General features: G+C 43.2%; 1 protein-coding gene across 6 annotated transcripts in view; it reads right to left on the bottom strand.

The window, feature by feature from the left end:
- Window positions 1-22,944, bottom strand: part of ALMS1 (ALMS1, centrosome and basal body associated protein) — a 96,176-nt gene that overhangs the window by 60,988 nt on the left and 12,244 nt on the right. For all 6 annotated transcript variants that reach the window (XM_019553176.1, XM_019553178.1, XM_019553177.1 and 3 more), the window contains exons 3-4: window positions 7,667-7,787; window positions 3,667-5,947 (exon numbers count right to left, since the gene is read on the bottom strand). In XM_019553176.1, the coding sequence (XP_019408721.1) occupies window positions 3,667-5,947; window positions 7,667-7,787 (2,402 nt within the window). The remainder of the gene's footprint in view (window positions 1-3,666; window positions 5,948-7,666; window positions 7,788-22,944) is intronic.

Below are 22,944 nucleotides of genomic sequence, written 5' to 3'. Positions count from 1 at the left end.
ATCAATGCTGACCTCGTGAAGGAACACCTTGAGAAGCTGGATACCTTCAAGTCAGCCGGCCCTGACAACCTGCACCCCAGGGCACTCAAGAAGCTGGCGAGCGTCATAGCCCAGCCCCTGGCACAGGTCTTCGACAGCTCCTGATGCTCCTGTGAAGTGCCCAAAGACTGGAAGAAGGCCAATGTGGTGCCGATCTTCAAGAAAGGGAGGAAAGTGTATCCGGCAAACTATAGGCCCATCTGCCTGACTTCTATCCTGGGGAAGACCTTAGAAAAGTTTATTAAAGAGGCCATCCTTAACGGACTGGCCGACGTCAACATCCTAAGGCATAGCCAGCACAGGTTTGTTGCGGGTAGGTCTTGTTTGACCAATCTCATTTCCTTCTATGACCAGGTGACCCATCACCTGGACAAGGGAGTAGAGATTGATGTCATGTATCTTGACTTAAAAAAAGCCTTCGATCTGGTATCCCATGATCACCTCTGGGTGAAACTGGCCAATTGTGGCCTGGGGTCCACCACGATCCCCTGGCTGGGGAACTGGCTCCGTGGTCAGACCAGAGGGTAGTAATAGATGGAAGTCAATCGTCATGGTGCCCTGTAACCAGTGGGATCCCCCAAGGCTCTGTCCTTGGACCCATATTGTTCAACATCTTCATTAATGATGTGGACATTGGAGTCAGAAGCAGACTGGCCAAGTTCGCCGATGACACCAAAATCTGAGGTAAAGCATCCACACCTGAGAACAGGCGGGTGATCCAGGCAGACCTGGACAGACTCAGCAAATGGGCGGACAAGAACCTGATGGTGTTTAAGTAGAGCACTGCATCCAGTTTTGGGCTCCACAATTCAAAAAGGACATGGAGAAGCTTAAGAGAGTTCGGAGAAGAGCCACACACATGATCAGAGGTCAGGAAAACAGACCTTACGACGACAGGCTCATTACAGTCTACCCAAACCCTTCCAAATTCTTCATTCCACAGGTGTTAACGACCCTCTCTCTTTTTTAATGGTTTTGATGATCCACCAATCAACCTACCCTTTATTCTGCAACTCTGCTGTAAGCTGTTCCTGGTCATGAAGGTCCTTTTCCATAACTTACAGATTGTTTTTACTCGTTCCAATGACGTTGTATTGGACTTTGCTTCTGTCTTAAACTGAATAATATAGCCCTGGGACCCTAGCTTTATTAGTAAAGCCTGTAGTTTATTTTTAACTGGAGAAAAATACGTGTTGTTTTATATGTGATGATGCACATCACCATCTACACTGCTCCTTTACAAAATTATAGATCTGCCCATGGGCATATATCTACCCTGAAGGCAAACTCACCATGCCAAACAGCAGCTCCCTCACACACACCATGCTACTCTGTCTGCATATATTACCTCTCAAACCAGAAGCAGCATATTTGCATCCACATGGCACTGCAGACAGACTATTTAGCCTACAAAAATGTAGTTTGTGAAAATGCAAATGTTTGGCAGTGAGGATCAGAGGCCATGGGAGACAAGAGGTGTGAGACAGCCAATAACCTCCCACCCCACCTACCTATTGGCTTTTTTTGGTCATTGTAGGTGATAATTATGGCCATGTGCCTGGAGCAGCCTGGCAAGCATAGCCCAGTCCTTGTGCCCGCTGCTGGCCCGAGCCTGTGGCAGCCTACATCCACCAGCAAACAGTGGGGAGGAGGGGGAGGGGGCACTGCAATAGCAATGCCATGTGCGCGGACAGGGTCTGAATGCTGGGGCTGCCGCGGAGACACTGGGCTGTGCACGGGCAGGGTAAGGCATCATGCAAGGGGCATTTCGCTCTGCTAGGCACCAAGCACCTTTTAAAAAGTAGCTTCTCCCCAGCAGCATTGGAAGCTGAGGTGCGCAGGGCCCACTGGCACATAGGCAGGAGCATGCTCTGCGGCTCCAAACGGGCCCGGTGCCACTGTCTGTTCAAGGGTCTGCCGCACCCTGCACAGCACTTTCGGTTTAGCCGTTGGCACTTCTGGCACCTACCTCTGCCCCAGCCCCATTCTCTCCCTTATCACGGGGGCTTCAGTATGCCTCCCTGCACCTCGTCCCCACACTGACTTACTCGTCAGACACTATTCTCTAAGTTGCTGGGCTGCATATTGGTTATTGGATAAGTATTGGCCAATATGACTTGTTAATAATCGGCCATCAGTATAAGCCAAAACAATCTTTAGCAGTGCACCCCTAATACATACACATATTAATAGCCAAATGTATGGCCCATCCTCTCCAGTCTTGTCAATGATTTATGACAATTCCTCAAAACCAGTATTGGAGGGGAGACTGCTAATTCTATTTTTAACAGAGATTGTCTGTAGTCTTGGATTTTTACCTCTAATGACCTTCCATTTTAAACATTCATCTTTGCTTTAGTATATAAATATGGAGGAAACCATGAACAGCCTCACAAACCAAAATTCTTCTAAGACTAGTTTGCAAGGTTTAAGGAAAATAAGAGTCAATGCCCGATTCCAAAGACCAAATTGTTAATTTAGAAATTAATCTGCAAAAGGAACAATCACTTATTCAGAATATAATCACAAGTTATGTCATTAAGATAAGTCTGCATTTAAAATGTTCAGGAGCACGTGGCTATTAGCAAAGGCAAATGCTAACCAGGCTCCCACCCAATCTGGCAGCCATCCTGTATCTAGCCTGAAATAGAAAGGAGAATGCGATTAGCAAAATAAAGTTCCGTTAGTTTTATATAAAAAGGTAGGCAAACTGGTAAACATTTTTGGTGTGTATTTATTAAGCATCAGCAATTTATGATTTACATGCTGGGAGAAACACAAAAGGAAAGCATATTTATAGAAGAAAATGCTCTTTGCCAGAAATTGCCTGTGTCGCCTTGCTATTACTGAAGACATGTGGGTGTGCGAAGAAGAGCTCTCTAACTTGCATCTTAGCTTTTCCTTAGTCAGCGGTACAACACAAACCTCATTTTTGGGACATCAGCCTGTTTACATGAAAGAGACTAAAAAGTCATTTATGACTCTTCTGCACGCTGCTATCAGAAGTTCAAGCACCTTGCATCACCTAGACCCTATCCTATAAATTACTCACCTTTTTCTTTTCCTTTCCCCTTTGCTCACCATATTCAACCAATAGTGCCAGTCTTTGTGTCCCTTTACATCCTTCTTCAATCATACCTCCATGGTACTGTATACACAATGAAAATCTCTGCTCAACCAATTTGCTCCTTTGCCCGGGTTAAATATGCCTTAAAGCTGTATGACTTCCACCCCAGGAAGAGCAATTAAGATAATTCAATTTGATGGGCCAAATTCGGTACCAACATCAACAGAAAGAACTCCATTTTAATACTGCTACAGCCATTTATTATCAAATTTGGGACAGGAAGGAAGGAAGGAGGGACTTTTAGCTGTAAGTTATACTCTGTTAGAGGGTCCTTTAAGAATTATTAGGTTTAAGTTACTTACTATTCCCAACATTGTAAATGATGTAACATGTGTATCGCACTATATGGTCTTAATACACTCAGGACAACAAAAAATCTCTAACAACATCAGTCCCTCAATGCCAGTTCCTGCAACAGGTGTGTCTTCATCTCCCATTAATATTAACAGGAGTTTAAAGATGGCCTTACCATGACCAAAATATTATAAAAATACACTTACTGGTATCCTTTCTTCAATATTTAGTTCTTTTTCATCTGGACTTTTCCAAGTAGGAGCCCAAGAAGGGGTGAAGTTCTCCTCTTCTGAATTGCTGAAGAAGTGCTTGGAAACTACTGAAGAGGGGCTTACCGAAGTCAGGTCAACCTGGCTACTGGCCTGAGAACTCACCAGGAGGTTCAAACTATCTGGAGAAATATCACTGAAATTGTCCATGCTGACATGGCCTGCAGAGTGCTCTGGGCCATGCAAATGTCTAGGCTCATCTTCTAGACTACTGTATTTCTTCTCCTTATCATTTGGATCGCATCCTTCCTGTCTCAGAAGCTGGGCAACCCTTTCACTGGAAATTAAGACATTTTGGTCCAAACTTTGCCCCATGCTATTTTCTTCATCATCATGTTCGTCATCACTGGATCCAGCACTGACAAGGACAGCTTTAAATTTTTGGCTTGTGTAGTCTACTAAGCTTTCTTCTCTTTTTTTAAGTGCAGGCATAGCAAAATCACTGTTCTTGCCTGCTGCAGGCTGAACCACCTCCTCTGGATTTGTTACCTGAACAACTTCAATCTGTGAAGCTTCCCTGCTAATTATATTGACTGAATTGTCAGACTGCGACCGAGCAAGAGGTGCAACGTGTGTTGATTGTGTGTCACAGACATGCAAACTTGCCATTGAACCTGCTTCTCCTCCAAAGGATGCAGCTAAACCACTCTTGAGGTTACTGATGTTGTTCTGCTTTGATAAAATACGGTTTAAGGAATCTGCAGTTGCGCTGTATGCTTGCCTCCTGGGAGAAACTCCACCCAGGCTGTGTAAAGCCAAAGCATCAGACATCTTCTCCGCCGACTGGCTCACGTTCCAAGCCCCGACTTTCTCCATAAAATTAAGTGAAGGCAGAGACTGAATTCTCCCCGTATACGGATAGGCTGTTCCTAATGACTCTCTGTTTTCTTCCCGCCCATTTGCGGGCGCATGACACTTCTCGACAGAAGGTGTAAGTGTGCTGGCAGAAGACTTCACAGAAGTTTCTTCATTTAAGCCTGTAAGAGAGGCCTGAAGGCTTGATTTGAGTGGGATAACCTTGCCAGGTACTTCCTCCTTCATATGTCTGCCTAAAAACAACCCTGGGGTGGACTGATAGATTGGACAGGCCAGATATCCACAGAAGGAGCCATCACCTAGCGGAAGATTAAATGAAGGTGAAATGCCTGCGTCTTTGTGTCCTCTCTCTATGATAACGTCTGAAAGAGTTGATTCGCGTCCACTAACTCCAGCCCGGATTTCCACAACAGACGTCTCCTTTTCACTGGAGAGCAAAGGAGGTTTTGCATTAGTCATGACTGACTGGTGAGGCTGATTGCCACTGAGATTCGTTGTTATCACATCAGCGGCAGGTTCCTCTTTGCGTTGCTCAGACATCACTGTAGGACACAGCTGCTTTGGCTGCTCTTCCAGAAGAGCTCCTCGAGGCTCTCTAGTAACACCGGAGAATTTCAGCCTTGCAGAGTCGCTCAAACTTGCGCTGTGCCGCAACATGAACATTTCGGCAGACTTTGTAGAAGATGCATCTTTGGCATTAGGGTTTTGAAGGGGTTCAGACATCTCAGAAGAACCCAGCTCAGAAGTGCTCTTTCCTTCTTCCAGCTGCTGCTGTGACTCTTGATATTTTTCTAATGCTTTTGACTCGCTCTCAGCCAGATCTGTGTTTTCCACTTGCTGCCTTGTTTTATCTTTCTCTGGGTCTTTAGTCAAAACACTCCTGCATGAGGAGTTCTCTGAAGAAGATGAGAAGCCACCATGGCTGGTTACACCTACTTCTTTCTCCAGCAATTCGAGGAGAGCAGGAGCTGGAACTCTGCTGTCCAGAAAGAAGGGATCATCATTTACAAAAGCACTTTTGGCTTCCTTTGCAAAAGAAGCTTCTGACTGCTGTGGTTTAGCTGAATCATTTTGCAATGTTTTTGAAGCTGGGGTTGTTAAATCTTCGCCACCTTCTTTAGGGAGCAAATCCGTGACACCCAAGTCAGATTCACAATCTTGACCTTCAGTCCCCTGCTTCCTCTGCACAGTTATCTGTCCAGACGAGGAAAGTCGGGGCTGAGATATGTAGCTGCTACAGGTGACAATGTAAGGTTCAACTGCACTGATTGCAAGTGGATGTTGGGACAGCGTGCCGCTGTCTGAATGTGAGGATACTTCGGCGGCTGCGAGCTGCACAGCTTCACTGATCTGCAAAGATCTTAAATGCTGCTCAGAAGCATCAGAAACATCAGGGGTTCCTCTGAAAGATAAAAGGAGAATAAGTGGTCCTGATAACATTTTACTTCCATTCATATTTTCTGTCCACATTGAAACAAGCTAGAAGTAGGACCTCTCCACCAGAGCAACAATCAGGATTCAACAGTAAGATTATCTACCTCAATAGTTTGCTTGATGGATTAAAAATCCATAGACAGAAGCCAATTTACATCAAAGAAATGCTTTATCTTTATATAATAATACTCTTCTTTCCAAACTATTAAATGCTACTGGTAGAAAACGCTGGTATGTCAACATTTTCCACCAATTTAGAATCAAAACCTTTACATTCAGTTAAATAAATGTGACCAGATATGCTATTTTATTTATTTATATTTTATATAAAATCACAGAAAAGTTAGGGTTGGAAAGGACCTCAGGAAGTCATCCAGTCCAAACCCTGAACACCCATAAACATAACATTAAATTAACGTCTTAGGGATTTTTTTTTTAAATCATCCTCCAGTTGAGGCTTCAGGTTTTAGGATGTGCCTTAAAAATATTATAATATTCAGGCCAGAGATAAACACCAAGGATTGCAATAACAAAAAAATTCTGTAAAATTTCTCACATTTTTGTTCAGCACTGTGAATTTTTAGCTACCTTAGGAATCAAAGCTTGTGGAAGAGGTGATATCTTTTATCTCACCACCTAGATATTTGCAAACTAGATATTTACAAAATATCTAATTGGTCTAATAAAAGAAATCACCTTTTCCACAACGTTGGATTCCTTTTGCCTCTAGACCAATACAACTACAACCAGGATACCTAGCTACCTTAGGCACTTTTTCACAATTGTTTTTCTAAAGCACCACTACAGCCCATGAGGATTAGGCAGAAGTGTAATGGAAGAGCAATTATGGCTCAAACTACCAGGTAAGCAACAGGCTGAGTCATAATAACACTTATTCCTGATCTTGTCTCATGCAACTTGCACCATTGGCAGTGTTCAGGTACATCTCAAAACGCACAGATTTTCTTAAAAACAGATGGCTCTCTCTGCCATGTTTCACCCCCTCTCAAAGACCTCTTAGGAGGAATTTAAGTGAAAAGTAACATTAAACACCATATCTGAAACTTCTGACAGTGCCTTTGTACTGTTAGGATCAGGGCTGGACACAGGCATGGGCACACAGGGCAGCCACCCAGGACCCAGAGAGAAAGTGGGCCTGAAATGGTAATTGTTTTGCACTGCCCGATTATTATCATCATTATCCCTGGTGAGGGTGGGCCCAATACTAAAAGTTTGCCTAGAGCCACCATGAGTATAGGTATGGTGCTGGTTAGGACAGGACAAAAGAGGGTAAGTGAGAACTGAGACCTTACATTGGTCCCTGCACATATCAAAAAGATCAATCCAGCTGTAGTATCCCAGGGAATGCATATATTTGAAAAGCCCTGGACGAGACCATTCAATTCTGATCTCTGATCTCATTAAGGACATTCAGAGACTCCGAAAGGGCTGTGGCTATTTATCATCAAGAAGAATGGGGGAAAGGAGGGAAGCGAGCAGCAGAACTGTGGCAGGATCTTCCCCGCATCAGACACATGTGCACATCCTACCTGCGTCTTTACCCTATTTCTAGCTACACGCCAATGTGATCATTTTCCCCAGTTACATCATTAATACAAATTATCGCTTGCAAAATGACAGGAGCAAAGAAAAAACAATTATCAGAGGTCAAACAACTTTATCCCACCTTAGCGGAGCAAACTGCAGATCAGTTTGCTCAAACAGGGTTTCAGCCAAAAACCTTTCACCCGGTGTAGCATAGGTCATCAACAGTGGGAAGTGAGGAGAGAAGCGACTGTCCTGAATTTCTGTTAAGATAAAAAATATCATGGTTGTGTGATAATCATGAAGTAGTCAAGGCTTGCTAAGCAACCCCTTACTAATCCAACTGCCCTGCCAACTGGCATAGCTTTTAAGCCTCAAAAATGCCAATTATGGTAAGAAGTTGTATAATCCAACAGTGACAAGTGCCTGAAATAAATGAATCAAAGTGAAACACATACAAGACAAAAATCAGTATTATTTAAGACAATGTTATGATTCCTTAAAAAGACATCCTGTCAGGTAGATGATGGCATTTCAGAAAATCAGAGGTTTGAAATCTTTAAAAAAAACAAGGTACAAAGACACATGATAAATCAATCTATCTGCTCAACCAGCATGTCACCCTGCAGCTAAATGTTCTGGTCAAGGAGACAAACGAGTTAACTCAGCTCCCACTGAAGGAGCTCAGCCCCTTAAAAATTAGCCCCAAGGAAGGCTATTGCTTTGATTTACAGATCACCAGTGGCAATAAAGATCCCATTAACTTCACAATATTGTTTTCTATTTTTCTGCTTTAAGATCTAAATTATAGGAAAAATAAGAAGTTGGATAGTATAAAGTGTAAATACTGGTTGATTCAAAGTCTTCACCCTGAAAAAATTCAAATGTTGCACCAATTGCAAAGGGATCACCTTTAAAGGACACACCCACACCCACATACATACTCTTCTGGAGCAACTTCAAATGGCAAGTTTCTGGGAGCGAATCTGTATAATAAAGTGTATAAATACAAGAGGCATTTAGGAGGTTAGTATATAATTACACAATGCAGAGTTTGGCCAAGACTGTTGTCAAAGTGCCACAGGATTCACAATGATCATGAATGACCACCTCACCTGAAAAGTCATGCTAACGGCCGGTTAATGTGATCGGGTTGTTTCCATCACCGACGTCCTCTATAGAGGCTCATTCATTTTGACATCCCATTCAAAGCTTGGCACCAACCTCAAAGTGCTCAGACCTCTGCTACTTATTCTTCACTGTCCAGCTTCAGCGTGCCTATCACCTACATTTCAGCCCTTCTTGATCTGGACCATCTTACAGCTTCGCACTAAAATTATTTCCATGATGACGACGTGCGGTAGAGCTCCTCTGCTCAATCCACATTTCAGTCCTCCTGAAAGCCACAGGTGCCAAACTGATGAGGGAATGGAGGAGATTTCCATATAAACACCCTGCGGTTTTCCTTCTGTCTCTCCTTAAACTGTGAGCTCCTTGGGGCTGGGAGCAACCTCAGACATTTCGAAAGCACCTGGAGCATGAAGAGCGCTCGTGCCAAACTAGGTAATGGGGATGACATATTCAGTAGGTGGGAAGAGCTCATTGACTCATGGTGAACTCCTTGGGCAACACCGCCACGCTGACTTTCCAAAGAGTAGTACCAAATCATAATGTTACTACGTGGAAACCCCCAATCTAATCAAGCAGTGTTAATCAATTCACTGTCTACCCACTCATATTTAAAGCAGAATGGCTTGATGACTTTTATTAGGTCTTGATATCCATCTTTGAGGATGCTGAGTTTTAGAAGTCCTTTGCATCCTGAACCAATTGCATGGGGGAAAAAAGGGTCTTCACCACAACAGAGCCTCAAGAACATGCAAGCATCAACATCTATTTCTGTGGCAAACACGGCTCTGCTCCATAAGAGTAAGATTTGATTTGCAGATATGTTTTATGGGATATTCTAATGGTCAGTTTGCCTGGCTTAAAAAAAAAATGTACTTCTAAATAATTTTTCCTTAATTATCATCCCATAAACAAAAACGCTGATGTTCTGTATTACAAAAATAAAAATGTGAATATTACAAAATTCACTTGATCTTTACTGCATTTAAGAAGAGCCATTTACTGAAACAGACCTTTTTTGATATAGGTGCTATCTCCTTTCTCATGCAATAATAGCTGAGCAGATTGTTGGCACTGCAAAATAATTAAATACCCCTGCACAGCTTGATTTTCATAGCTCTTGAGCATCTAAAATTTTGCAGACTTCAAGGGAAGCTGTAGGTGTGCATCATCTGAAAACCTGCAGGGGCCATTCCTAATCATATCAGGAGAAGCTACCATGGAAAACAAGAACATTATTTTATGGCAGGTATATGCTAAGCATTTCAGATCACATACATTTTATCATGCAATGAATCCTGTCAAGCAAAAGCAACATTTTAAATTACTGGCTATATAACTAAGGTTTTAATTAAATAAGTATCAATAAAACCTTAGATTTGATATGGGCTTTATAGTCACTTTATTACTTCATTGTGCAGCGAAGAGATGATTATACGGACACAGGTAATTTTGCACTCAGAATCACAAAAAAGCAAAGATGGACCAGAACAGGTCCTTCTCCCCCCCATCAACAGCTAAAATAACAATTTGATTGCAAGACAATTTCAAAGAATTCATTTCATGTCAGCAGCTGTCTCCACCACATGGCAACCCTAATGTCTCTTGTAAGGAAGCCAAATTTACACTTTTGCATCTGTACGACAGACAGTAATCATGCTACAACAACCTAGAGCGGGGATTCTTTGTTTTTCTCACCATGCTTCATACTCATGCTTGAGGCTACACTTCTTAGTACTCACAACAATAGTTTAAATAAAAATTTTTGCATATTACTACAATTACTTGAAAAAAAACAAAACACACTAGCTCACAAGGGAACAGTACCAACCGCATTTCCCTTTGGCTCTAATCATGTTCAGCATTCACAAGGATATAAATGAAGGAGTGATTTGGGGTTGTGGGGTTTTTTGGTTTTTTTACTTTGGTATGAATTGCTAACTTGTAGATATCCTGGAAGGGCTTCACTGTGGGTATATTAGTGGCTTTGCAAATCAGAATGAAAAGAACATTTATAACATATGGAGAAGCTTGGGGAAAAAAAGAGATAGGACAGGAAAAACAACTAAGCACTGAGGCTGACATCATTGGCAGAGCACAGATAACAGGAGCCAACAAAGTAAGAAAAAAAGAGCAAAGTTGCTTTTTTTGTATTGTGAAGTTGGCATGTTTTTGTGCGATGAAGTTTATATTTTTTTGTATTATGAAGCTCAAACCATGACAAGAGGCACCACTGTACTAAGAAAGTATGCCAACTGATACCAATATGCCTTAAATCTCCATTATGAAAAATATCAGATGTTTAAAATCATATTAAAGCTGTACATGGGAGACCTCGATTTAATCAAACATTATAATGAAAGAAATGGATGCAAACCAAGGATCATATTTCTAAGGGAGGGTTTGTTTCCTTTGGTTGATATACAACTAAATAACACCTATACATTAAATTTGATATTTCCTTTTGCCAACCAGGAAAGCATACTTTGCTTATACACATTTCTTTAAGCTGTAAAATTGTTTAATATGCTTTATGAAGTTTGAGAAGTTGTTTAATTTAATGTGTGCTGCTTCAACCTGTACTTGGATAGAAAAGGGAATCCAACTGAAAAGCACAACTGGTAAATAACTGTAAAGGTTAATTAACTAATCCTACTTTAAGCACGCTTAAGAAGCAAGAGAGAAAGGGTTTCCAAACAAGTTTTACATATTAAAACAAAAGAAAGCTATAGTCAGAAAAATTCAACTAACTGTTTCTGGTCATCACATTCTTCAAGACTTTAGAGCCAGAATATTTCATTCTTTCTCGATATATTTTTTACTACGGCAGAAGAGGAAGAGAAAAACAACATTTTCCTGCTTTTTAATGTCGCATTTGGTTCCTGAACCTTGAATAGACTAGTCCAAATAAAGGAAAGATTCTCTCTGCACCTGCTAGCTAAACCAAGGCAAAGAGTAAAGGAAAAGCTTTTCTGCCCAACAGAAACTAAAAGTTCAGTCAATTTGGAAATGCGCAAATATGCAAAAACTTTATGTTGGAATTTGCTCCAACATAGACCAGAAGTTGCATAAATGCAGCATGTGACACTACCAAACCTAAAGGCAGGGGAGGCCTGGATAAACAGAGGTACTATAACCATCTGTTCTTATGCGCTGTTGTGGCCACTGTTAAAATATTTGGGGGGGGGGTCGCAGCTCTGCTGTTCCTAATTCTAGGCTACTGATAAATCAGAGATAATTCATATAAAAGCCACAAGAATGATCAAAGGATTAAAATTCTGACCGTGCCTTACACAGAAAAAAATCCACAAGCTCGATCTGTTGTGTTTATGGGAGAGAGAAGGGGTGACTTGATCACAGCACACAAGTATCTACACACGCACCCAAAATTGATAAGAGAAAACTCTTTGGTGTAACAAAATCCAATGCCTGGAAGCTGATGCTGGCAAATTTAAATGAGAAAGAAGGTTCAACTAAATAGTTAATCTGATGACTGTATTTACTTAAATACCAGACGAGGCAGTCCGTGCAGGGGAGGGAAGGGGAAGCCTCACCGCAGAGCCGAGGACCGGGCAGGTCAGGCAGCGGCTCAGCTCTGGCTGAACTGGAGCCGAGCTGCCATCTGCCCCAGGCTGCAATGGTTTGGCTGATGGTGAAGGAAACTTGCAGCCAGGGGAAAGGGAAGAGACACTGGGAAGAGGGGGAATCTGCAGCCTGCCCCCCACCATGTCTGCACATCAGTGAGCATATTGTCATTATAAATTTAAATATGAAACAAGCTACGCAAAGAAGAACACATACTATAGGTTACGTATGAAAAAGATGACCTATTCCATCTTCACTGCATAGGACTACACAGCTTAAGAAAGTTTTGCAGCAACTTTACTGCCACTTTCCAGGGTTCGTTCTTTAACTATCATGCACCTGTATTGTGGAACTCGTATCTAGTGCATTATCTGTCATGTGTCTGAAGCACTGCGCATGCTATTCAAGCCAAAAAATGACAAGGGCTAAGCTTTACAAAGCTTATAGGCTATGCAGAGAGACACAGATCAGACCATGAGAACCAGGGACAGGTTGTACTTTCTTCCATTCTCTCCGTCTTTACTCGCTTTCAATATAGAATCACAGACAAGGAGGGCTGGAAGAGACCTCAGGAGGTCACATGTAGTCCAACCCCGGCTCCAAGCAGGACCAGCCCCAACAACATCACTCCAACCAGGGCTTTGTCAAGCCAAGCCTTAAAAACCACCAAGGATGGACTCTACCACTTCTCTGGGGAGCCTGTCCCAGTGCTTCACCACCCTCCCAGTGAGAGAGTTTTTCCCCATATCCAACCTCAACTTCCCTTGCTGCAGCTTGAGCCCATTGCTCCTTCTGTCATCTGCCCCCCATTGAGAACAGCCCAGCTCCATCCTCTTTGCAGCCCCCCTGCAGGGAGGTGAAGGCTGCTATTCAACCCCCTCCCTCCATCTTCTCTTCTGCAGATTAAAATCAGCCCATTTTCCTCAGCCTCTCCTCACCAGTCATGTCCCCCAGCCCCCAGCCATTTTCGTTCCCCTCCACTGGATTCTTTCCAATGTGTCCACATCCTGTCTGTAGTGGGGGGCCCACAGCTGGACACAGGACTCCAGATGTGGCCTCCCCAGTGCTGAATATAGGGGAAGAATCACTGCCCTCCGTCTGCTGACAACACTCCTCCCCATGCAGCCCAGGATGCCGTTCGCCTTCTTGGCAACACGGGCACACTGCTGGCTCATATCCAGCTTATTGTCCCCTGTCACCCCAGGTCCTTTTCTGCAGAGCTGCTGCCCAGCCAGTCAGCCCGCAGCCTGCAGGGGATTCTTCTGTCCTAAGTGCAGGACTTTGCACTTGTCCTTGTTGAACCTCATGAGATTTCCTTTGGTCCAATTCTCCAACTTGTCAAGGTCTCTCTGAATCCTAGCGCTACCCTCCAGCGTATCTACTACTCCCCCCAGCCTGGTGTCATCTGCAAACTTCCTGAGGGTGGGCTCTATGCTGTCTTCCAGTTAGCTAATGAAGATATTGAATAAAACTGGCCCCAGGACCGAACCCTGTGGCACCTCACTTGCTACCTACTGAAACTAGACGTTGAGCCAAACGTCTACTATCGGATTACTACCTGTTGAGCCAAACAATTCAGCCAGTTTTCTATCCACCTTACAGTCCATTTATACAGCCTATACTTCCTCAGCTTGCTTGCAAGAATGCTGTGGTATCAAAATCCTTACTGAAGTCAAGGTCTGTTATGTCCACTGCTTTCCCCACATCCACAGAGCCAGTCACCTCATCACAGAAGGCAATCAGGTTGGTCAGGCATGACTTGCCCCTGGTGAATCCATGCTGACTGTTCCTGATCATCTTCTTCTCCTCCAAGTGCTTAGAAATGGATTCCTGGAGGATCTGCCCCATGATTTGTCCCAGGGATAAGGTGAGACTGACTGGTCTGTAGTTTCCCAGATCCTCCTTCTTCCCTTTCTTAAAGATGGACACTATATTTGTCCTTTTCTAATTGTCCTGCACCCCCACCCCCAGTTGCCATAAGTTTTCAAAGATAATGGCCAGCAGCTCTGCAATCACATCAGACAACTCCCCAGCACCGCTGGATGCATCCAGCCCCATGGACTTGTACACATCCAGCTTTTCTAAATAGTCCCTAACCTGTTCTTTCACCACTGAGGACTGGTCACCTCCTCCCGAAACTCTGCTGCTCAGTGCAGTAGTCTGGGAGCTGACCTTGCCTGTGAAGACCAAGGTAAAAGAGACATTGAGTCCTTCGGTCTCTCTCACCCTGTCACAAGGCTGCCTCCCCCATTCAATAAGGGACCCACACTTACCCTGATCCTCCTCTTGTAGCTGACCTACTTGTAAAAACCCTTCTTGTCACCCTTGCTAGCTGCAACTACAATTTTGCTTTGGCCTTCAAGACTTCATCGCTGCATGCTGAAGCAATAATCTTATACTCCTCCCAAGTTGCCTGTCCAAGCATCCACTTCTTACAAGATTCCTTTTTGTGTTTAATCTCACCAAAGAGTCCTCTGCTATGCCAAGCAGGTCGCGTGCCACATTTGCTATTCTTTCTGCACATCAGGATGGTTGTTCTTGCACCTCAGTAAGGTGTCTTAAAAATGCAACCAGCTCTCCCAGACTGGCTTCCCAGGGGATCCTGCCCATCAGTTCCCTGAGTGAGTCAAAGTCTGCTTTTCTGAAGTGCAGGGCCCATACTCTGCTTCTCTCCTTTTTTCCTTTCCTCAGGATCCTGAAGTCAATCATCTCATGGTTGTTGCTGCCCAGCTTGCCATCCAATACGACAGTGGGCAACACCAATTCTTTTGGTGCTAACTGCCAAGAGTGAAGAAGTGTGAAGAGTAGAATGAGCAAATGATTGGTATTCTGTGACAGAACAAAATGCCTGCTTGCAAAAAGGCAGAAAGACAAGTGTATATGAGAAGAGACAGGAAGAGATGTTGTGGAACAGATGGGAATGGAAAAGACAGAAACTTGAAATGGGCGCAAAGGTATGGGCTGGATAGATCCCAAGCCATCCTAAACCATGCCACAGTACAAAACAAAGACTCATCTGTTCTCACTGGCTTTAAAAAGATCGTGACTGGTTATAAATTCTGCAGGCTCCACGAGTTTTCCACGTGATGGTACAGAGAATGGCATACTGAACTGCTCCCATCTCCAGCCCCTCTTCCTCCCTCGCCATGGGGACCTTGATCTGCCTTCCCCCATGTCCCTTCCCCTCCATAAACTTACCTACAGGGAGCTGCTCTCCATGCTGCCTGGCTGTATTCCTGGCTACGTGCATGCATGTGGTCATGCACATGCATATGGCACTCCCTGCATCTCGCTCCCGGCAGCCCCAAGCAGGACTCCTTGTAAGCTAGAATGCTGCCCACCTGCAAGGGGAGACCCACCATTTCCCAAGGGAACCCAGGCTTCTGGTACATTGGTACACAACTAATCCAAATAATTGTTTCAAATGCACAACTGAAGTCAACTTCCCTCTTCCCTTCCTTTACATCCCACATAGAGGTTCTACACAGGCTCTCTCAACCTGTCCCTGCCAGTCCACCCCACCCCACCCCACAACAGCACAGTGTGTCCCTTCCGAACTACTGCCCAACTCTCTACATGGAGGTCTTGAAGCTATGAGTTGACTAACCTGTGCTTCCCATTTCACTGCTGCTTTCCAGTCTGATGAGAACAATGGTACTGGCAAGTAACTGAAAAAGAAATCTCATGAGGTTCAATAAAGGGAAGCACAAAGTCCTGTACTTAGGACAGAACAAGTCATAGATTCATACATATAGGGTCGGAAGGGACCTTGCAGATCTTCTAGTCTCAGCCCCTGCCCAGGGCAGGAGAGAAAACTGGGCTCAAATGACCCCAGCTAGGGAATCATCCAGCCTCCTCTTCAAGACCCCCAGTGTAGGAGCCAGCACCACTTCCCTTGGGAGTTGGTTCCAGATCCTAGCCACCCTGACCGTGAAGTAGTTCTTATGGATGTTTAATCTAAACCTCCTCTCCAACAACTTGTAGCTGTTATTCCTTGTTACTCTGGGAAGCGCTCGGGGGAACAAGTTCTCTCCCATTCCCCGCTGGTCCCCCCTAGTAAGTTTATAGACCATCACCAGGTCCCTTCTCAGCCTTCTCTTGTGAAGGCTGAGCAGGTTATTTTAAGCCAGTGAGAAGAAATGAGTCTTTGTTTTGTACTGTGGCATGGTTTAGGATGGGTTGGGATCTATTCAACCCATAACCAGCCCAACCTCATGCACCAGTGCAGGCTGACTGGGGCTGACAGTGGACAATAAGCTGGATATGAGCCAGCAGTGTGCCCTTGCTGCCAAGAAGGCGAATGGCATCCTGGGCTGCATTGGTAGGAGCACTGCCAGTAGGTCAAGGGAAGTGATTTTTCCCCTCTACTCTGCACTGGAGAGACCACATCTGGAGTCCTGTGTCCAGTTTTGGGCCACCCACTACAGAAAGGATGTGGACACATTGGAGAGAGTCCAGTGGAGGGGAATGAAAATGGTTGTGGGCTGGGGGACAGGACTTGTGAGGAGAGGGTGAGGGACTTGGGCTGACTGAGTCTGCAGAAGAGAAGACCGAGGGGGGTTGAATAGCAGCTTTCACCTCCCTGCCAGGGGGCTGCAAAGAGGACAGAGCTAGACTGTTCTCAGTGGGGGCAGATGGCAAAACAAGGAGCAATGGGTCAAGTTGCAGCAAGGAAAGTTGAGGTCTAGATATTAGAAAAAACTCTCTCACTGGGAGGGCAGTGAAGCACTGGAACAGGCTCCCCAGAGAGGCGGTGGAATCTCCACCTTTGGAGATTTTTAAGACTCTGCTACACAAATCCTTGCCTGGGATGATATATTTGGGAGTGATCCTGTTTTGAACAGAGAGTTTGACTAGGTGACCTCCTAAGGTCTCTTCCAACCCTCATTTTCTATGAGGTCATGATTTCTATGATTCTATGAATAAGACAGGGAGGAAAACTAGGGAAGGGAGCAGAAGAAAAGAAACCTATCACCAAAGAACAACGCCGGTCAAGATTCACTCTAGTTTTAGCTTAGCCCCACATCCCAACAGCCAGAAAACTCCCCCCCCCCCTTTCTCATTTCAACATCCTCCATAGCTACCTGGAAACCAGTAAAACCAGCCATTGAAACTGGTACAAGGAGGTTCATACATTGTCCTTAACTGCCGTTCTAAGTCTGTAGAACAAAATCCTTGCACAAATACAACCCGACAGTTCCAAAAAGGCTCCATCCTCCCTTCAACATTTTTATGTTTTCTAATTTTATGCCATCTGAAATAAAACATTTTTAGTTACTTATTTTCCGTGGGAAGCCAAAAAATCATCACTATCATGTTCTTGATGCTTACAATGACATAGGGGCTCATTACACTGAGATGTAACCTAGGTTTTGTGGGCAGAAAAGCAGGTGCATGGTACTCAAAGCAGCAAGTGACGTCAGTACTGCACTCTTTGAACATCTCGTGTCAAAACAATAATTCTTCCTGCTGTCACTCTGAAGGTCAAAAACCTTCTCACAGTTGAATTTACTGAACAAGCAAACCTGGGCATGCTACTTCATCTTACAGCCTGCCAACAAACCTGAATGCCAACAGCAAATTGCTGTTCATGGAAGATTAAGGAGTGCAAAACAAAACAGAACCATCTTGGCTTTGTCACTCTGCTCCATAATGTAGCTCCAGTCATTTCAATGAGGATTTCATAGTGGAATTTTAATGACAAGCATGTGATTTTAGAAAAGAGAAAGACAGCCATGCACTATACTAGTGCTATCAGCCCCCTTCTCCCATCAGCAACTTAAGCGTGTATGAGCTACTGCTTAAAGCATACTATACACACCTACATACTCTGTATACTCCCACTGTTTTATTCACTGATTTTAAAAAGTACTTTGAGATAAGTATCACATATTTAAAAAAAATAATCAAGCTCTGATCTTTCTTACAGACTATATAACTGAAGTTAACAGAATTGAATTTAAAGTTTCTGGTAATTACCAGACAAGGTTCTTTGGGTAGATGTGATATTTTTTATTAAACCAACTGAGTAGCTGGAAAAACAGTTCTTAGCAAGCTTTCAGGCGCCGTCTCCCTTCATCAGGTATAGGGAGTCTCTGCTCTTCTGAGACTCCAAGGAAGTTTTTCTTGATGATGACATGGCCTCTTAGAAGGAAGAAACTACATTGCCATGAGCATTTTATATTAAACTGCACAATTCCCAGTTTTTCATCCAATAAAGAATAACCCTACATTGCAAAGATAACAAATAGAGTGATAAAAGCTAATGCATCCTTTTCTTCTCTAATGTTTATGGTTTTCCAGTGAAACCCCGCATCTTGCAAAAGGAAACGAAAGTGTTACATTTCCTTGATGTATTGAGTTGTAACTTTGGTGGTAGTGAGCCAGTAATAATACTGAACACACTCAGCTTCTGTAAAACCTGCTTGTAAATATTTAATTAAGCCTCACAACTCTGGGAAGTAGATAAATGTCTCCTTATTTTACAAAAGGGAACACTGGGGTAAAGAATGTCCTGTCTTGCTTTCACAGAGAAATAGCCTCAAGGCCATCACCACTGGTCAACAAGCAATTTAGCTGCACCAGTAACACTTTGCCTAGCCTACAAAACTGCACTGCATCAACAGACACCCTAAATGAGTCATACTACCTGCCATGATGTTAATCAGGGTTTGATCCTCAATGAAGATAATGACATTTTAACATCTTGCTGGTTAGTCATAATGGACTACAAGGTGCATTAGTAACATATTTGATATAACATTTCACAGAGGTTAAGACTGCTCTCATGACTCAGGTAAAAGAGGCTAATCAAAATAATGGTCCTGCTTTCTATGCAGAAGAGAGGTAATCATGGTTTTAAACTTGCTTTATCAGGAATAGCGTTCAAAATCTAATATTGTCTCAAGTGTTATTTGTCTGCCAAGAGTAGATGCTCATTGCTTTACGTGAACTCGTGGGTATATTGAATCATGTAATATAATCCTGGGTAAACTGATTACTCTAAAGTTAACTGAAACCAGTTGATGCAATGTTAAAGAAAGCAGTCCCTGATGCCCACGGCTAAAGTCTGTTTAACATCCCACCTTAGCTCATCAAGGTCCTGGCCTACATACAACAGGAACAAATGGAAGAGCAGAACTGATCTCAAAAAATCATCAAATTAAACCATCACCTCTGACACAGGAATAAGTATACCTCCATCATACTTGGCAGATTTTTATACTCTTTCTTTGGAGGTTTTTCAGAACAGATTCCACAACAACCCCAGGGTGTGGGTGTCACCACCACAATATTTAGGAAGGTTTTCCTAATATCCAACCTGAGCCATATGTCCCGCAAACCAGTTTCTTCTTGCGCTTCCTGCCATAGCTCCGCAGAATAATTGAGACTGATCCTATTAAAACAACCTTTTGTGTATGGGAAGATTTGTGTCCTCACGCTCAGCCTTCTCTTCTCTGGAAGAAACTGAGAATGCCCGGAACTATTCGGCATTCAGTAGGTCACAGAAAGTCGCAGATTTTTGTGTTTTTTAAATAGAGATTTCTTTCTGCGGAAGACTATGATCCCTGGTTATCAGCTACAATACCCAGAAGCAATTCCCCAGTTTGTAACTATATTTGATTTTCTCTTCCTAAGTGCAGCATTTTGCGTGAGTCTTGACTAAACTTCATCATGCTGATTGTAGACCATGTCTCCAATTTGTCATTATCATTTTGAATCCTGAACCCGACATCCAAAGTGCTTGCAAACTCTCCTCCTTGCTCAGCCAGATGTCCTCTGCAAATTTTAAGAATCCTCTCTTCCCATCATCCAAGCTGTTAATGACAATGTTGAATAGATCTGCCCCACTGACAGATCCCCACATGATCCCACATGAGATGCCCTCCAAGCATGAAAGGGAACCTTTGATGACTGCTCTGAGTGTGATTTTTGAATGAGTTGCACATCCAGTTTAGTGATTACATCTAAAGCATTTTTCCTTACCTTTCTTATGAGAACATCATATGGGATAGTGTCAAAAGCTGAACATCATATGGGATAGTGTCAAAAGTCTTAAAGAAATCAAGATAATCTCCCTCTACTGCTTCCCACCCCCCCACCCCTTTATCCACAGGGCTCATTACCTTCCGAAAGAAGGAAATTATATTAGTTTGACCTTAATACTCTTGATAAACTCACACTGCCTGTTTTTAAGAGCCAATTATCATCTCGGTCAGTGATGCTCAACCAGATTCCTGTGGCACCCTGGGGTACCTTGAAATCCTCTCAGGGGTCCTGTAGGGTGCCAGGCAACGTTAGCACTTTTAGGTGTGCAACATGATTCACAAGATAAACCCAGTTTTCAACTAGGAAGCCAAAGTGTTAAAAAATCATTCTGCCCAACTGTGGTCTTTCCAAGCTCTTTGCAACAGAAGAGTTGCTCTATTATTTTTGTGTAGTCAAAAAATGAGTCAAGACTAGAAGCTGTCATTTTCCAAGGGCTGCCTTGAGCCTAAAAAAGGCTGAGAACCACTGGTCTAAGTACTTATGAACCGACGTGTTGCAGAATCTTTCCAGGCGTCAGAGTTAGGCTGCCTGGTCCATAAACATCCCCATGTCCTCTTTTTTTTTTTCCACTCCTTTGAAGATTAGTACGAGGTTTGCCCTTCTCTAGGCATCTCGGACCTCCCCTGTCTTCTCAGTTCTCAAAAGACAACCACTTTTACTTCAGAAATTACTTCAGCTTGTTCCATAAGCCCTCAATTTGGACACATCTAAATAGTTTTTTCTTTATACCGCCTGCTCTCCTGATAAATTCAAGTATCTAGTCATAATTATTTTTTCTTAAAAAGACTGACACACAGAAGGTACCAAAGACTTCAGCCTTCTCAGCATCATCTGCTCTTTGTTCTCCCTTCCTGATTAGTAACCTCTTCAAATTTCCTCTTCTTACCTCCACTATATTTATACAATTGGGTTTTTTGCTGCCTTTTATGTCCCTTGTTAATTGAAACTCATTTGGTCCATCAGCCTTTCTGATTTTACCCCTACATGCATGCGCTATTCATTTACAAGCTTGCTAGGTTATATGCCCTTGTTTCTATTTTTTGCTGGATTCCCTTTTGATTTTCAGGTCATTGAAGAGCTCCTGATGCAGCTATCTTAGTCTCTTAATATGCTTCCTATCTTCCTGTGCATCAAGATAGTTTATCATTGTACAGTTAAAGTGCAGGCTCCTTTAATAACAGCCAAGTCGCCTGCATTTCTTTATCCTTGAGATCATCTTCCCAAGAGACCCCACCTACCAGTTCCTTCAGTTTGCTGAAGTCTGCTTTTCCGAAGTTCATTATCCTTATTTTCCTGCCCCCCCCACACTTTTTCCCCCCCGAATAGTGAACTCTATCATTTAATGATCACTTTTCACCCAAATTCCCCTCTACCTTAGAGTCTCAAATCAATTCCTCACTGTTAGTCAGAACTAACTGTAAGGCAGCCGCTCCCCTTGCAGCTTCTATGTAATTCCTTGGTGTAAACAGCCCTGCGTGTAGGCAAGAGGAAGCTGGGTTTGTACTAACAGAGGATTTTTTTTTAATTAAGCACTTTACAGATGCTTGGTTTATTGCATTTGTGCATAAAAAGGTCATCCAATTACAGAAAGTTCACCCACTACCCACCAGCACGCATGCACACACAATCAATTTTTCCATTTGATGTGCTCCTTTACATCCTTCTTAACCATCAGTGACTTCTGGTCACAAACCTCTTCAGGGGAAAAGTTTCACGTCATTTAAGTAATTGATCTGAATGCACTCCTTTGTCCTAGCAGCCTTCCTGATGGCAAGCCTGCATTGATGATGCTATTAGCAATGGTATACACCTGGATTATCAAGGCAAGCAAGGAAGACTGCTGATTCTTACTACAGAGGAGGATCAAACGCTGTCGAGTTCTGCAATTATGGCAGGAAAAATATGTTCCATACTCAGTTCAAACCGCCTGAAATGCTAACTGGCCATTATCAATTTGGACTCCACGAGCAATGTTCATTGAATCTGTTCAACATCTCAGCAGCATCAATTGTACATGAAAGACCACTGATGACTAAATGCAAGCTAGCCTGTCATCAGAGACTGCCACGAGAACTCAGAATAACTGATCAAAAACATGGGTGGTACATTGTTTTCAGGGTCTTTTCTCTTAAGAAATATGACCGGATTTAGTGCTTGAGATGCAAGAGGCTAATAAAATGTTGGCTTGAGAAAAAGCCTAAGACGGGCCGTTTTTCCACACAAATCTAAATTCATCTAAACTCTAAGAGGCACCCCTGCTGACTATATCCCAATCCTGAACCCCTCCTTAGCAGAGATAATACTAAATTGTGTGATGGTTTTATCAAGTTCCCAAACACTTTTTTTCTATGTGGCAAACAAAAACTTAAATTCTGAAGTCTGCAGGGGTGAAAAAACTAAATGCGATCTAGAAAACATGAAAGGAATGCAGTGAAGAATAGTTATAGAGTCCTTTAGAGCCACAGGCATGTATCAGGATCCATAAACACCGAATAACAATTCCTCAAGGGTAATCTGACAAACTGCAAGACAGTCAGACAAAAGGATTTGTTCAAAAATTGCAGCAATAAGGTATTTCATAGACATCAGGGCTGGAAGGGACCTCGGGAGATCATCGAGTCCAGCCCCCTGCCCAAAGGGCAGGAAGTCAGCTGGGGT

Source organism: Crocodylus porosus, unplaced genomic scaffold (genome assembly GCF_001723895.1).
Source record: "Crocodylus porosus isolate Cpor-Errol unplaced genomic scaffold, CroPor_comp1, whole genome shotgun sequence".
NCBI classification, from domain to species: Eukaryota; Metazoa; Chordata; order Crocodylia; family Crocodylidae; genus Crocodylus; species Crocodylus porosus.
Note: the sequence above shows the minus strand (reverse complement) of the source record. Positions and strands in the feature narration are given on the sequence as shown.